We start from the raw sequence: 17,329 nt of genomic DNA on the forward strand, positions 1-17,329 counted from the left end.
GGGCCCCAGCCAACAGTCGTTCGACAGCTATAAAAGCCGGGTGGGCCTGACGGATGCTGGCAGACACCCTCCCCGACAACTTCGTTTGGTCTTAAGAGTTTCTAGAAAAGTGAACTTTGTGTGTGTCCCAGATTTGGGCCAGGGTGAGATTATACATTGTTAATGGTTTTGGTTTTTGCACTCATGGTTAGTTTTCACAACTGCCTAGAAACACTAGGTATAGAGGAGCTGTACCTATGTATTTTTGGTTGTGCGCACACTAGAGCAGCTAGCTAGGTTTTGTTTTAGAAACATTTATGTTTATTATCACCAGTACTTTCACATTAGTCCTGAGACAGAAAGCTCTGTTTTATTTTCCAGGAGTCCTCTTTTTGTTATATTTCTTCATTTGATTTATCAGCACCTGTGTAAATAAAATACACACCTTTATCACAATCTTGTCATCAGATTGTATGTGTGTTACTTCCCTTTCCCTGTAACGAGCTGGGGGTTTGTAACACCCAGCAGCACATCCTCCACCAAACAAACCATTTCAACACATTATGATGGATTTAATTGAATTAAATTGAGGCCAAGTGAGGGTAAAAAATACTGCCTTGTGATGGTTGGCATGTTTTCGAAATGGGTGGAGGTCTAACAGCAAAAAACGCAACAGCCTCAGCCTACATGAGTTCATAACAAGTTAAAATAAGTTCAGCAGAAGTTCACCAAAAGTTCATCATAAGTGTGATGTTATGTTGCATCTTCTATGTGCAGGTGTGCACACTGAAGACCTTTAGTTGTGTCGTCTTGATCTTCTCACCTCCTGTCTAAGAAGAGGTTGAAATTTCATGGAAAAGATGCGCTCACATGTTCTGTATAATTGTCATTTTAACATGTTTGTGCACTGCTATAAAAGAATGTGAATATGGAGGAGAGACAGAGTTGTTTCCTGTTGTACACAGAGCTGCTCTCCCTGGGTAAGAGTAAACCTTGCTTTCCATAACAACTGACTGGACAGCCGTCATTTGACAACACTTTATTGTGGAACTTTATTGAGGAAAACAAGAATTGGTAACATCGTACAGTAACAATGAATTTTATTTTATTTATTTTTTTAAATGAATCTCATGCATTTCTTTTTGGTAAATTTCTCACAATGTATCTTTTAGTCATCATTTTTACATCTTCTGCATTCATTTTATTTACAGTGCATCTCCTGGTAGTCATTTCTTTAAAAAATGTGTCTTGCATTATTGTTCCCTTTTACAGTGTATTTCATCATTGCTGTATTGTAATTTTTGACAGTGTGTCTCTTTGTTACCATGTTTTACAGTCTGTCTTGTTTTCACAGGTCTCCTCGTTACCATCATATTTTCATGTTTTACAGTGTGTCCTTACTGGTCATTTCTTAACTATCTTTTAGTAGTCGTTTTTATGGTGAATTTCTTTAGCCATGTTAGCCAGTGTATCTCTTCATTGCAATGTTATATCTTTTCATCGTCATTCTCAAAGTGCATATCATTTTAGTCATTTCATTGCTGTGGTTTACAAGGTCTCATGTTTGAAAGCACATCCATTCATTGTCAAGTCATCATGTTTTACAGTGTTTCCTAATTGGTCATTTCTTAACAGTGTGTTAAGTTTTTTGTGTGTGTCAGTGTGTCAGTTTTTTAAAAGTGAATCTCATGTGTTAATTTTTCCAGTGTAATTCCTCCACTTATGGTCTTTTTTTTTTTATTATTTATTTATTTATTTATTTATTTATTTATTTATTTTTAACAGTGCATCTCTTTGTTGCTATGTGTACGTCCTGGTAGTCTGTTTCAGTGTTGAAAGCCATGTTTCAAAACTTTGCTTTTACAGTATCTCTGTCATGTTTTATAGCACATCTACGGGGAATGGAAAGCAGGTCCTTGTCTGTGGGGCACATGGACTGTGAGTGGGAGGAGGGATGAAGGAGATCAGGGAGTGGAGACATTTGTAGGTCTGGAGGAGGATTTTGAAAGTGATGCATGTTTTGAGCTGGAGCCAGTGAAGTTGTTTGATGAAGGTTAGTTTGATGAGATAAAGGTTATGGTTGTGGTTAGCAGTGAGGGGATCATTCCTTCTTGTTTGCACTGGCTTACAGGTCTGGTCATAGTCTAGGCTATTGCCCTTATTTAATGTACCTGTAGAGTGTGGCTGGGTCACTGGGCAGAAGGAGCCAGGGCATTAGTTAATTTGGTGTCCATGAGTCATATTGATTAAAAGTGATGAGTAAGTAGGTTACTGTGAATAATAGGTGAACAAAAATTATGTAAATGTAATGTGATGTAATGTAGGTATAAATAGTAAGTGCTACATAAAAAGTGCCAATATGTCAATTAAAACATGTCGAGCCATGCAATATAAGGGTCAGGTTATCATCCTGAACATACTGCAACCTGTCCAGAGCCTCACTTGGTAGCCAGACAGGACTCCACTGCAGTAGTCCATGAGTGGATGAGGGTCTCTGTTACTGAGTTGGACAGTGGGGGCAGTCAGGAGGTCAGTAGTGTTGATGTGGCTAGTTTCAGTACTTTCAATATATTTTAGAAGACATATTTTACAGTGCTTTGCATGGTTGCTTTTTTGGCAATGCAAATTATAGTACTAAATTTTTTAACAGCGTATCTCCTTATCGCCACGTTTTCTGCGTCTCTTTGTTGCCATATCAACAAGTTTAACAGTGAATCTCCTCGTGCATATCTCATACTGTTTTGCAGTGTGTCTTCTTATTGGCAATTTCTTGAAAACATTTTTAGAGTGCATCTACTTGTCATGCTTTAAAGTGTATTTCCTCATTACCCTGTTTTACAGTACTTCTCATTGTTTGATTTACAAAATGAAAAAATATTTCTCATGCCGCATACACTGGAACTGCAGCTAAACAACACACTGTAAGAAATGACAACAAGCAAATGCTTTTTAAAAAAGATCTTCTTCTTCATGTCCTTCTGTCTTCTACATCATGTCCCTCCAGTGGTTGACGCAGTCTAGCCCAGGTCATGTCCAGTACACGAGGGGTCTGGCTGCATTGCATGACATGCTCCATGGTTTGGAGCTCTCCACATATACGAGTCAGATGTCGTTAACTTCCACCTCTTCATTGATGCTTTGCGCCGCCCTTCTCCAACATGCAGGCAGTTCAGAATTTCTAATGATGTTACATAGTTTAACATCTCTTGTCATGTCAAGTAGTTTTTTCATCAGAAGCCTGTGTTGGATGGTGTCATATACCACTGACAGATAAACAAAGGTGACACCTGTTATCAGCTTCTTCTGGTACTCGTCATTTACATTGTATGTGAGTTAAAGTCCCCAGTCTCGCCGATATACTTGTTCTTGCATTTAGATGGTAGGTTGGGTCATCAGAAGGGACTGACAGATGGTTGATACGATGATGAAGATGGTAGGCAGATGGTCTGTGTTGGAATATGAGCTCTTTGTGGGCTCTCCTGCATGCAGACAACGTCACTTCAGCTGCAGTGGCCTGCTAGCACATTGGCCTTGGTCTTGGTGTAAACTTCCACGCAGATTGAGGTTACTACCAGATATTGTGGCTCATTTGGCTGCAGGTTGATGCAGAGTTGGCTACTTCATTCAGTTACTGTAACACAGTTCTGGTCCTCAGCATTGCGTGAGATGCACCACGTGGAGTCCTCTGCTTGAATCCTTTTTTATAAACCTAATAATGACAAATACACACACACACACACACACACACACACACACACACATATAAATACACATATTATAGCAGACAGGTGATTCCTGCTGTGCAGTAGTGTGGAGAGAGAGAGTGGGAGTGGGGTAAGGAAGGAGATGGTAGTAATTAGTAATTGTTGACACTTGTGAGCTGAGTGAGGGGGGAAAACAATGGGAAGGCAAAGAGAAGTGTAGGAAGAGAACAGAAGGCTTGTTGAGGGGAACAGAAGGAGTGTACTGCCCAAAAAAGTAGCTAAAAGGAAGATATATCTGCCAAGGATGGAGAAGGAAACTCAGAGGTAACCAGAGTGGGTGAATTTAGTCAACATTTGTACTCTGGAGCCATGGGGTCTCTGAAATCCTAGCACAGCAACAGTGTGCACTGAAGTCTTCTGGTACCAGGACTACCCTCCAATCTGTGGACTGATGGCCTACTACTCCCGAAACCAACTCTCCCAATCGCAGGTTCTCCCATTGCCTTCTCTCCCTCTCTTTATCCTTCACACTCACACACTTACATTATTTGATATACAAAACTACATTAAACTTTGATGACACCACCATGTCACCATGTATTGAGATTGATTTGTTGTGCTGTGGGGCCTTGGACATGTATTGACCTGTTTGGACTGTTGAGGTCTTTATCTGTGGGAATTAATTCATGTTATTGATTGATTGGAATCTTTCAGTGTTTTTTCGTTGTCGTTAAACTTGTCCTTAAGAAAGTCCTGTATTTCAGTTGCCCTAAAATTTTGGTTAAAGAAAAAGACAAATGGCACATAACTGATTGTTTGACCTTCAATGTCTTTTGTATCAGACTTGTTGTTTCCTTTAGGCCTTAAATATGTTTCTTCTAACCTGAGATTTTATGTGATAGACTTGATTTCTGTCTATAATGTTCAAATATATTTGAACATTATAGACAGAAATATAGACAGAAACCCATTATACTTATTTAGGCCTTTTGTTACCCTACAATATATACAATTTTAAGTTGCTATGATGAGATACACTGTAAAAAAATGCATAATGGGAGATACATTTTAAATACTGTACATTAACACCAGAATACGCTGTAAACAAAAACAAAAAACAAAACAAAATTATAGTATGAGATACATTATTCCAAAGCTGATTTGTAGATGATAAACCTTAAAAAAAGCTTCCACAGTCCCAGCAGATGTACAGTAAAAAAAAAATACTCAAGTGAGATACACTGCATAAAATTAGAACAGAGAACACACTGTAAAAATGCATACTACTATGTGATACAGTATTTAAAAAGGGATAATAGGAGAAAGAAAACAACAACAACAAAGGATAGTCGAAGAAATACAGATACCAGGAGATACACTTTCAAAATTGGATGCTAGGAGATGCACTGTAAAAAATTGATATTAGGACACACAATCTCATGAATGGAAACTAGAAGATACACTGTCAGAAATGGAAAATAGGAGATACAGTATGACAAATGACAATAGAAAACAATATAAACAATGAATAGTACAGTATACTATATTATATGATATCAGAACAATGCAAATTTTTCAGTCTGAAAATGCTGTAATCTAAGAATGCTGAAAAAACAAATTACTGTTTATTTATCGTTTTATGTACAAAATGCAAAGTGAGTGAATGAAAGACAAATTTAAGTCACATCAATATTTGGTGTTACTACTCTTTGCCTTCAAACCAGCATCAATAGTTATAGGTTGAAACGCAGTCATTAACTGAAACAGAAACAGCTGTGTAGGAGGCTTCAAACTGGGTGAGGAAGAGACGAACTCTGCTACTAAGGTGAGGTTATGAAAGACAGCTTCATGTCACAGGTAAATACACTATAGTAAGACTGAGCACGGCAACAAGTCAGTGTAGTTCTACTACATCAGCAAGGCCTCTCCCAGACAAATATTCCAAAGCAGACTCTTGTTTCAAGCTCTTCTGAAAAGCACAGAGAAATGGGCGACGTTGAGGATTATAGATGGCCAGGAAGCAGCAAAACACATCAAGATTATTTCCCTGTGTGAAGATGATGTGATGAATATGTGGAAAATTTGTCAGTTTGTTGAGTGAAGGACTGGAGAGAGCTACAATAACGAGTGTCTGCAGGCAACAGTGAAACATGGTGGAGGCTCCGGGAGAGCCTGGTCAGGATTAATGGTCCTCAGTGCAGATACTGATCCATCATCAAGACCATCAGGGAGGAGGACAACTGGCCCCATATTTATTCTGCAGCAGGACAAAGAGCCCAAACATCCAACCAAGGCCATTAAGAACTATCTTCAAAAGAAACAAGAACAACAAGCCCATGTCATGATAACAACGGCTGAAAACAGACCTCATCATAAAAACACCATGATGCTGGACTGGGATCAATGGTGGATTTCTTTCGATAATTTTTAAATATTTTTATAGATTTCTGCCTCATGTGGTTGCAGTTATCTGGAACTGAAACACAGTTATCTGTTCATTACAATTAGTGAAACTTAAACAGTCTAAATTTAGTTGAATATGATAGTAATAATATTAGTTAGCTGCCTCTGTGTGGTGTGGAGGCTGCACTATTTTGCACAGTTAAACATTTTTAAACATATTTTTGCACTATGATATATGTCAACCTATAGAGCTACATCGCTACTGCATTTTATATTGTATTTTATCTATTTTTTTATTGTAATTTTATTATATTGTCCTGAGCCATATGCAACGAAATTTCGTTCTGTATACACCCTGTGCACACAGACTTAGACTTAGATTTAGTTAGTCTAAGTCTAGTTACATAGTCAGTTATCTTGGGACGAGGCCAGAGCTTTGGTGGAGGCGGCCATGTTGTTTTCAGATGTCTCTAACTAGAGCACTGATAACTCGGGAGTAATGTCATTCCAGCTCGGAGATAAATGGAACAAACCACGAGTCTTCTCTTCATAGCTGAACCTCCCTGAGACTCTCCTACTGCGACCACCATGGAGCTGTTGTCCTGTTGAACAGCCGCCTGTCACATAGCTGTTAACTCTCAGAAACTCATCCTCTGGTTCAGTCGTGGCTTTGGTTCTGCAGTCAAACCTCTTCCTGTCAGAGTTCCCCCGGTTTCTGAGTTTCCCTTTGATGGTGAAGGAAACTACCCACTGACACCTTAACTCTCTGTGCAGTTTCTCTGTGGGACAGAAATTCATGTTGGAGTTGGTCTGTTGGTCCTCACCAGTTCACCATTTACCTTTGTACCATTTCAAGATATTTATTGTAATTGAACAACTTGGATTGCAGCAATAACTGAAGAAATTGGGGTGAAACTTTTGACGGGTAGAGTTTAACTCAGCTGTGACATTGTGTTCTCAGGGCTGATTGTGTCTCTGAAGAGGAAAGTCAACAAATTCCAAGAGAACAAATGTTCAGGTCCCATCGATGAGAACCCTGAGAGGCTGGAGACTGTGCAGGTAAACGAACCTCCTGTTAGAATGGAAGGGCTGCTAATGCTAATGCTCACTGACGCTCTAAGTCAGTGGTTCTGTGAACTAGAATCATTTTGAATTTGTTTCATATATTTTGTGTTTGTGGATAAAAACAGAAGAAGCTGAATCTGTTCATTCAAAACATTTGAGGAGTAGAAAGTTCTCAGTGGTTTGGGTCTTGGCTTTTCTCGGCGGTGGGTCCTGATCCCAGACCAGATGAGAACCACTACTCTAAGTAGTACTCTATGTAGTACTCTAAGTGGTACTCTGTATTGTGTTTCAGTATGAGGAGATCCAGCTCCCCGACTCCAAACCTCCTCCTCCTCCTGAATGTGTTTATTACAAAGTTCAGCTTCTTGGTTCCTGACACACCTGATTCCTGGTTCCTGGTCTGGACTGAGGTCTGATGTGCTGTGTGTTGACTCTGAGCTGCCAGCAGCCAGCAGAAGTAATAGCTGTAACACACCCTCTGGTCCCCTTTCTTAAAGATGGGGACAAAAATCCTGGTCTGTCACTCCAGAGGCGTCTCAGCCAGGACAGCCGTACAACATTTAGAGACTTAAGATACCCAGGATGGATCTCATCCTATCCTGGGGGTCTGCCGCTGAGGGGTTGTTTGGCCATCACCCTGACTTCTGCCCCTGTGATTGGACGAACTAGCCTTAGGTCCTCTGGCTCTATTTCCCCAAAGGAATATGTGTCGGTGGGACTGAGGAGCTCCCCTAAGTATTCCTTCCACCACAGGACAATAGTCCCAGTTGGCCCTGTATCCACTAAAGATTGTGTGGAAGGGTTGACACCTGCCATCCCTGAGGTGCCGGACGATTTGCCAGAGCCTCTTCAGAGCTGACCTACAGTCTTCCTCAATAGCCTCACTGAACTTCTCCCACGCCCAAGTTTTTGCCTCAGCGACTGCCTTGGCTGCAGACCTCTTTGCCATCTGGTACCGACCAGCTGCTTCCAGAGATCCACAGATCAACCATGCCCTGTAGACCTCCTTCTTCAGCCTGACAGCTCTGCTCACTTCTTGGGTCCACCAGCGGGTTCAGCATTAGCAACCTTGTGGCCACAATAAATGACAACTGAGGAAGCACAGTTAAATTAGGTGATTGTTAAAAATGAATGCTAGGTGAGAACTTGTGAAATCGGACAATACCAGATAAACTATCATAAATAGAAACTACAAGATACACTGTAAAAATTACTAAAGGGAGATACACGATATATGTATAAAATGGGTACAAGGAGATATACTTTTTTACTGTACATGCATGAAGTCAGTTTAATGGACACAGAGACACTTTGTTGTTTAGTTGTGATTGAGAACTGTTGTTTGTTCATTACTTTAACTCCCTCCTCCTCTTTGTCTTTGGGTTGATTGTGTCTCCTCCTCCTGCAGCTCCCTGGGTGTTTCCTAGTTTCACTGTCACCAGGATCAAGTCTCAGATAATTTTCTCCGTGTCAACATCCCTCTGAAGGTAATGAATCAGTTTTTAATGTTTTCTTCATTAAGAGTCAGAGCTGCATGTTTAGAGTCTGGCTGAAGGAGCTGAATGAGAAATGGGTAGAGGCTGGTGATGGTGGTTGAAGGAAAGGTTTCATTGTTTTAGTCACTGATAGAGATAAAAGCTGTGGACGTGAAATCAAACTAAATGGAATGAGACCTTTTTACTCTGTGAAACCTGAAAAAGAAAATACTTCCATGAAACTATGAAGTGATCTCTGAAGCAGTTTAAATGTCCCCACTTCATCCCACAGACCTTCAGCTATAATGTGCCCTATTGGAGTAAAGCTGGACATTAATCAATGATGAGTGAAGCCTTTAATGAGCATCGGTGGCTGAGTTAAAGTATCTGACTCTGACCGGTCTGACCAGTCTGAAAGAATATTTTCCTGATAACGAGGTGAGGGTTGTTCTGATGAAAAGATAAGATGCTACATGCTGCACATAACTGAACACAATGATATCTTTCCACACAGACACTAGAAAGATACAGCGTCATTTAGATGAAGGAGAATGACGGTAGTGAAGCTCTTCTCTGATTTCACTTCTTTAAAAGATCAGTTTTGACATCACAACTTCTTTTATTCCATTCAATTCTTTGATGGAGGTTGGAGACAGTTTCAGTTGTAATGTGGTTTAAAGCTGATGTTCCCACCTGGAAGACTAAGACCAGGATCAGAAGCAGGACAGTGCGCCTCCCCATGACCATGTTTTACACTGGAAATTTGTTTTGCTCTGGTAGTGAAGCAATGAACTGCATGAAGTCAGTTTACTATGATGATCACTGTCAGCAACTACAACTGTCCACATCCCATAAACGTATGTTCATTGACTGCAGCGTTTTAGCTACAGCATTCATCAGAAGATGAACACATTACTGCACTGACAGACTGACTGGTGGGTGGTCACTGCCCTCTGGTCACCACGTACAAGAACTACAGTGTAACATCACACTGTAAAAAATGGATAGCTACTAGAACATATGCTGTAAAAAATGAGAGTAGGAGATGCACTGTATAGTTGGTATAAGGAAATATTCTGATGATATGATGATTAGGAGTAGTAAGAGATACAATAATAAATCTTTCATAAGTATTTGAACATTTCCCTCAACCACTCAGTTGGTCTTTTATCTAGTTTTTAGTGTCTTGAGGTTTTCATCTGAGGTGGGGAAGTGGTGAAAGTAACTCAGTACTTTAACTCCACCTCTTAAAGAGCTTGTGACTGAAGTGAAGATGTTCGTCTGTCAGCTGACATCTTTGAAATATTGTAACCAGACGTTGAAGTGACTGAAAATTAAAGAGCTGGAACTTCCAGTCAGACTCGGTGTCAGTGAAGGCACCATGTGTGTCCTCCATGGCTCCATCTAGTGGACTGATAGTAGAAGTTTCAACCAGCAAAGATGGTTCCAGTGGATGTTCCCATGAATGATGCGTGTTTCCTCTGCAGGTGAAGGACAACGTGTGAGCTGATGTGAATCCAGCAGCATGGACCAGAGCGAAGCTCAGAGGTGAGAGGACCATCTCTAAGTGTTGTTAGTTAAATGCGTCAGTCCAAGACACCAGGACACTGGACAGAAACGTTAAGAGTCCAGGTCTAGACTGGAGCTTCATCAACTTTGAGCAGCAGCCTGATGTTGAACTGGGACCAGTAACATCCAGCTGAACAATCACAGCCTGCTCACACCAGGAGGATCTTTCTATGCATGGTCTAGTTCCAGTTCAGTGTTTGAGGATTTCATTCATAGTCACTAGTTTTACTTCTTCTACAACAGATTCAAGTCTGGTTTATTGTCACTTCTACAGGATGTTGATAGAAACATTCAGGGGTGAGAGATACTGGTTCTCCTGGTCCCACTGTACTACATACACAACAACTACTAGAAGTACAATTACTGCAGTACTACTGCACAATGTTACAACTAAACAGAAGATCCTCTACAAACTACCTGAGAATGAACTCCTGTGGATCAGAGAACATGTTCACATGTTGTCAGAGTTTAAGATGACTGAGTTCTCAGAAACCTCTACACAGACCTGTCAGCCATTCATCAGTTAAACCATCTCCTCCATCTCTCTGCAGCCTCCAGCCCTATAGACCTGACCATGTGGTCTCTGAGGACCAGGCTGAAACTCCACAGGTGGGCGATGAAGCCGTCGTTCCAGCAGGTATGTTTTTACTCTGTTATCTTGAGTTGACAGTTGGATGATCTGACCACTGTCCACTGGCGATCACCATCCGTGGTGGCAGTCAGTCTGTCCAGCTAACCCTGTAAACCCTGTTTTGTGTATGGAAGGAAGACAAACAAGACCAGGTCAAAGAGACCTGTTTAACATAATAGAATAATGAAGTTTTCCCCTGACAGTGGTGAATTCAGGGGTGGAATGAGAAGGGTCCGAGGGGGAGGGGAAGAAGTTGTTTGAGGGGATGGGATGTAATGAAAGATGGAAGAGGAAGAAAAGAAAAGAGAGAGATGGTGAAGGTGGAGGTTGAAACCTGAGACAGACAGAGAGAGATAGGTTCTGGACACAACTTTAAAGGTAAGCACAGGAAACAGAATGATATGGAGGGTGGTTTAGTTAAAGAACCTAAGTCACAATAACTTCACTAACAAAGACCAGGCCTTGAGGGTAATAAGTTTATTGGTGGACAGGCCATGAGACAAATAGATGAACGGATGAGAAGGGTTGGAGGGGATGGGATGAAAAGAGATGAGGGTGGGGTCACATCTCTTCAAATCCTTGTTCCTCCAAAACAGTTTCAAACTGATTCCATCAAAGTCATGTGACTGCTCTTCATATAACCATCTTTAGATATCTGAAGACTTCACGTGGCAGGTAAGACTGAGGGGTCCCTGCAGGGAAAAGAGGAAATATGACTTCTCTGAAAGTTACAGAATCTCTGAGATGCTTGTGTCCTTGTTCCTGTAGAGAAGTTGGTTGCCGGCATGAGGACTGAGTTTGTGAAAAGGGTGTCGCCAGAAGTCCTTACACAGCTCCTGGAGGCCCTCGTAACAGACGGTGTCTTGACTGAGTCAGAAAAAGAATCGATATCTGAGAAGAACCCAGTCAGAGCAGACAAGGTACGCCACTTCATTGACACTGTGAAGAGAAAGGGAGAGGAGGCCTGCAAGAAGTTCATCCGACATCTTCAGTCCATAGATCCTGCTCTTTCCCATCATCTGGGTTTGTCCTCTGTTCAACCTCCTCAGAAAGGTGAGGCCATGTCTTTCTCTGGTCATGGTTGTGTTAATGTTTACTGGAGCTGTGAGGATGGAAAGTTTCTTCATCCACCTGAAACTGATTTGTCTTCAGTGTGTTCAACATGTTGAATTCTTAACTTGGTGCTGAGATGACTAGAACATACTCTCTCTTCTTCAAAGCTGAATTCCTTCAATCTCTTTTAGTTTTATTCTATAAAATAGATCCCATTTGGTTGTACCTGTAACTCGGAAGAAGATCTGACGAGATGTGAGGACATGTTTATGAGTAAATGCAGATCATTCCAAGGGTCCAGTTAGTCTTTCTTGATGCTGTGTACAGTAAACTGCTCTACAAAACATCTGATGGTCTGATTATCTGTTGTTGTGTCATTCAGATGCTGTTGAGAGGTGTCAACGTAAACTTAAATCAAGTCTGAAGGAGAAGTTCCAGTGTGTGTTTGAGGGGATTGCTAAAGCTGGAAAAACAACCCTTCTGAATGAGATCTACACAGAGCTCTACATTACAGAGGGAGGGACTGCAGAGGTCAATGATGGACATGAGATCAGACAGATTGAAACAGCATCCAGGAAACAAGACAGACCAGAAACAAGTATCAGACAAGAAGACCTCTTTAAAGCCTCACCTGGAAGACAGAAACCAATCAGAAGAGTGATGACAAAGGGAGTGGCTGGCATTGGGAAAACAGTCTTAACACAGAAGTTCACTCTGGACTGGGCTGAAGACAAAGCCAACCAGGACATCCTCTTCATATTTCCATTGACTTTCAGAGAGCTGAATGTGGTGAAAGAGAGAAAGTTCAGCTTGTTGAGACTTGTTCATCACTTCTTCACTGAAACCAAAGAAGCAGGAATCTGCAGCTTTGAAGACTTCCAGGTTCTGTTCATCTTTGACGGTCTGGATGAGTGTAGACTTCCTCTGGACTTCCACAAGACTGAGATCCTGACTGATGTTACAGAGTCCACCTCAGTGGATGTACTGCTGACAAACCTCATCAGGGGGAAACTGCTTCCCTCTGCTCGCCTCTGGATAACCACACGACCTGCAGCAGCCAATCAGATCCTTTGTAAATCTGTTGACATGGTGACAGAGGTCAGAGGGTTCACTGACCCCCAGAAGGAGAAGTACTTCAGGAAGAGGTTCAGAGATGAGGAGCAGGCCAGCAGGATCATCTCCCACATCAAGACATCACGAAGCCTCCACATCATGTGTCACATCCCAGTCTTCTGCTGGATCACTGCTACAGTTCTGGAGGATGTGTTGGAAACCAGAGAGGGAGGAGAGCTGCCCAAGACCCTGACTGAGGTGTACATCCACTTCTTGGTGGTTCAGGCCAAAGTCAAGAAGGTCAAGTATGATGAAGGAGATGAGACAGATCCACACTGGAGTCCAGAGACCAGGGAGATGATTGAGTCTCTGGGAAAACTGGCTTTTGATCAGCTGCAGAAAGGAAACCTGATCTTCTATGAATCAGACCTGACAGAGTGTGGCATCGATATCACAGCAGCCTCAGTGTACTCAGAAGTGTTCACACAGATCTTTAAAGAGGAGAGAGGCTTGTACCAGGACAAGGTGTTCTGCTTTGTCAATCTGAGCGTTCAGGAGTTTCTGGCTGCTCTTCATGTCCATCTGACCTTTATCAAATATGGTGTCAACCTGCTGTCAAAAAGAATATCTCTGAAGTTCTTTGGATTCAAACGTAAACTAACACGTCTCCATCAGAGTGCTGTGGACAAGGCCTTACAGAGTCCAAATGGACACCTGGACTTGTTCCTCCGCTTCCTCCTGGGTCTTTCACTGCAGACCAATCAGACTCTCCTACGAGGCCTGCTGACACAGACAGGAAGTAGCTCACAGACCAATCAGGAAACAGTCCAGTACATCAAGGAGAAGATCAGTGAGAATCTGTCTGCAGAGAGAAGCATCAATCTGTTCCACTGTCTGAATGAACTGAATGATGTTTCTCTAGTGGAGGAGATCCAACAGTCCCTGAGATCAGGACGTTTCTCCACAGATAAACTGTCTCCTGCTCAGTGGTCAGCTCTGGTCTTCATCTTACTGTCATCAGGAGAAGATCTGGATGAGTTTGACCTGAAGAAATACTCTGCTTCAGAGGAGGCTCTTCTGAGGCTGCTGCCAGTGGCCAAAGCCTCCAACAAAGCTCAGTAAGTACATCATCAATAAATACACATCAACCTGTCAGCTGGTCACAGAAGTTAAAGGGTTTTCTGTCATTTTCTCTTCAGACTGAGTGACTGTAACCTCTCAGAGAGAAGCTGCAAAGCTCTGTCTTCAGTTCTCAGCTGCCAGTCTTCCAATCTGAAACATCTGGACCTGAGTGACAACAACCTGAAGGATTCAGGAGTGAAGCATCTGTCTGCTGGACTGGAGAGTCCAAACTGTAACCTGGAGACTCTGAGGTCAGTTTTCATTTCTTTTCTTCTCAGGCTTCTGAAGAATGGAGATCCAGTTTAGATTAGTTCTCTTGTCAGGACTGTCAGATAGAAAAGGAGGGCAAAGAGTTGAAATGAAGGAGCATCGTGTTCCTGAACATCAGCAGGTATCTCCTCAGTCATCGGTGGTTGGTCTGATCACAAACCACATCAAGTCCAGTCTTCACATGTGTTCACATTAACAGAGTTCTTGGTGTCACTAATCATTCTTTCTGTGGAGAAATCCCCTTATAGTCTGACTCCAGTGAGACAAGATGGAGGACACCGTCCATAGTGTTGTTGATGAATGATTGGAGAGTTGATCTTCTCAACTCACATCTTTTATTCTTTACTTTTATTCATTTTCAGTAGGAACATACATAACACGTCAACTCATTTCACAATAAAATGCAAGCTGACCTCACTTCACACATACACAAAAATACAAAATAAATACAAACTAATAATGATGATAATAATAATGGCAGACACATGAATTGGAAGCTGAGGCACTCGGTAGCCTGACAGATAAATCTAATCTACTGTTTCATGAAAAACTCCTTTAAGGGTACCCACACCTCTTCAGATTCTGGTCATTTAGCCCTAATTCCCTGAGTTATCTTTTCTAATGTAATACTCTGATCCAGGATTGTGTAGAGGATACTTCCGTCTCTCTTAAGACAGAGCGACCAACCTCCTGGCCTGCAGAGTCAGAGTCTTAAAGTTATCTGGATAGGTACCTGAAATACAAAAGAATTAAAAATATGAACCTTTTGCTAAGCAGTGTACCTGAATACTTGTGCTTTTACCGTGGAACGACAGGGACCAGTGACTGAGTTTCTCAGAGGTTGTGTTTGACCTCATTACCCACTTGAAATACAGTAGTTTAATTCCAGTAATAATAGTTTGTGACTGAGCTTTTAAAGCAGCTGTTGCCCACTTAGCTTCTTTAATGTCTAAACTCCATGCCCTCCTTCTAAAATTGTCGAATAATTTATCCAACCTGTTTAAAGAGTATGATATTTTGTTTCCTGATATTTTCAGTAAAATACATGGAATCAAACAAAACACAAATAAAATTTAAACCTATTTATTATTCCTTGTAGACGAAAAAACAACTCCTTCCATGTTTGGTTGAATGAAGCTTCCAGAGGATGAGCCTGGAGAAACTGTGGAGTAACAGCAGACTGAGAATCAGGATGGATGGATGGATGGATGGATGGATGGATGGATGGATGGATGCTTTATTTATCCTAAACTGGGAAATGTCACGGTTGCAGCAGCAATGTATTGAAACTCTTTGTTCTAGAGCAAAAGGTATTGATTCTAACAGTCTCCACCTGTCAACGCTGCATGGTCGCTATATTGAGAGTCACAGAGTATAAATATCTTGGTATCTGACTTGATGAATAATTTATTTTTAAACATCACATTGAAAATCGCACCACAAAACTTTTCTGTAGAAAAGGTTGAATCAATGATCTCTTTCCATCAGTCCTGGATTATGGCGACACAGTCTATAGGCATGCTGCTGCTACCACTCTCAGACCCCTCCACTCAGTCTATTGGGTTCATTAGTGGGGATCCCTACAACACTCACCACTGCTTTCAGTTCAACAAAGTTGGTTGGACATCTCTCACACAGAGGCAGGAAAAACACTTTTATCTGTTTATTTCTGAAGCCCTCACTGGTCATTTAGCACCGTATATACCATCCATGCAGGACTGGACCACAGGACTTTACTCCACCCGCTCAAATGTCCTAGCCTTCAAGTCCCATGGATTCACCCTGAAAAATCTTTTAGTTCCTGTACAACCAACAGCACCAACAGTATGGAACCATCTACACTCTCATTACTCCTGGACACTTTAGGAGTGTGGAGTTTGTATTTGTATTTCTGTGTTGTTGAACCTCGACATCATTGCAAATGAGGGAAACCTCAGAGATTTAAATAAAGAGACTTTCACTAACAAGACCACGCTCGGTTGGATAACAAGTTTATTTCAGCCAAGTTAAGGGAGAGGGAATATGGGTTGTGGATCGGAGGGAGCAGAGGGATTGATGGGAAGTAATAAAGGGATCGGAGGTCAAGGGGAAGCGATGGGGGGATCGTCAAGAAGAGATAGAGGGATTGAGGGATCCAGCATCCACACAAGTGTGGAACCCGGGGAGTGAGATTCAGGATGGGGGCATATCTCTGGAAGCACCAGCTCCTTGACCCCCAAAAGAATTCGTAGAGGCGAGTTGGAGATGGGCTCTTCTAATGTCATCGTGATGGTTGTGAATGTGGCCAAGGAATTTAATGAGGTGGTCGGATATGCCTTGGCTGGCAGGGGTGGATGCGGCTCCGATTCGAACGAGTGACCGGAGAAACTGATGAAACTGGTTTCTATGGCTGGCGGTTGCTGGAAAGGAGGTGTTGGAAAAGAGTGAAGATGGAGGGACTATGGAAGTCGAAGGATTCGAAATGGCTGGAGGGAGGGAAGAGGGAGAGACACTGGGAAGATGGGGAGTATGGTGAAGGGAAGAGATGAAGAATGAAACCAAGTTAAACAAGTGCGGTGTAGGTTGAATTAATATGACCTGGCCCTGGAGGGAGATGGCTGGAGGGCATGAGTCCCCTCCTGCTGTTGAGGGCTGCGTGGTGGTGTTGGCATGCGCGCTAGTAGTGACGTGCTGGGACAGCTCCGGTGGATCCGGGCCTCATCTTGCTGCTGCTGGCTGAGTGGTGACGTCGGCTCACGGCGTCGTGGCGACGAGTTGAGGACGAACCGGAAGACCAGGGTCGGTGTGTGTTGTTGGTCTAGTGACGGAGATGGAGTTTTGAAGTTTGAAAAGTTTGGCCTTATTGTCGTGGTGGTTGAATTGAATGCCTTTCTCTGTGAGGGTGCGCTGGAGGCGAGCGACTGTCCAGTCTGCTACGGTGGTCGGGCGTGGAAGAATTCTGGATTCAGAATGAAGTCAGATTGTTGTTCAAATAAATATAAATTAAATGTTAAGTTCAGTGAATG

General features: G+C 42.1%; 1 protein-coding gene across 1 annotated transcript in view; it reads left to right on the forward strand.

Moving 5' to 3' along the window:
- LOC125001243 (NACHT, LRR and PYD domains-containing protein 12-like) overlaps positions 1 to 17,329 on the forward strand; it is a 105,868-nt gene that overhangs the window by 50,713 nt on the left and 37,826 nt on the right. The window contains exons 5-6 of the mRNA XM_047577166.1: positions 12,262 to 14,050; positions 14,132 to 14,297. Of these exons, the coding sequence (XP_047433122.1) occupies positions 12,262 to 14,050; positions 14,132 to 14,297 (1,955 nt within the window). The remainder of the gene's footprint in view (positions 1 to 12,261; positions 14,051 to 14,131; positions 14,298 to 17,329) is intronic.

Source organism: Mugil cephalus, chromosome 23, assembly GCF_022458985.1.
Source record: "Mugil cephalus isolate CIBA_MC_2020 chromosome 23, CIBA_Mcephalus_1.1, whole genome shotgun sequence".
NCBI classification, from domain to species: Eukaryota; Metazoa; Chordata; class Actinopteri; order Mugiliformes; family Mugilidae; genus Mugil; species Mugil cephalus.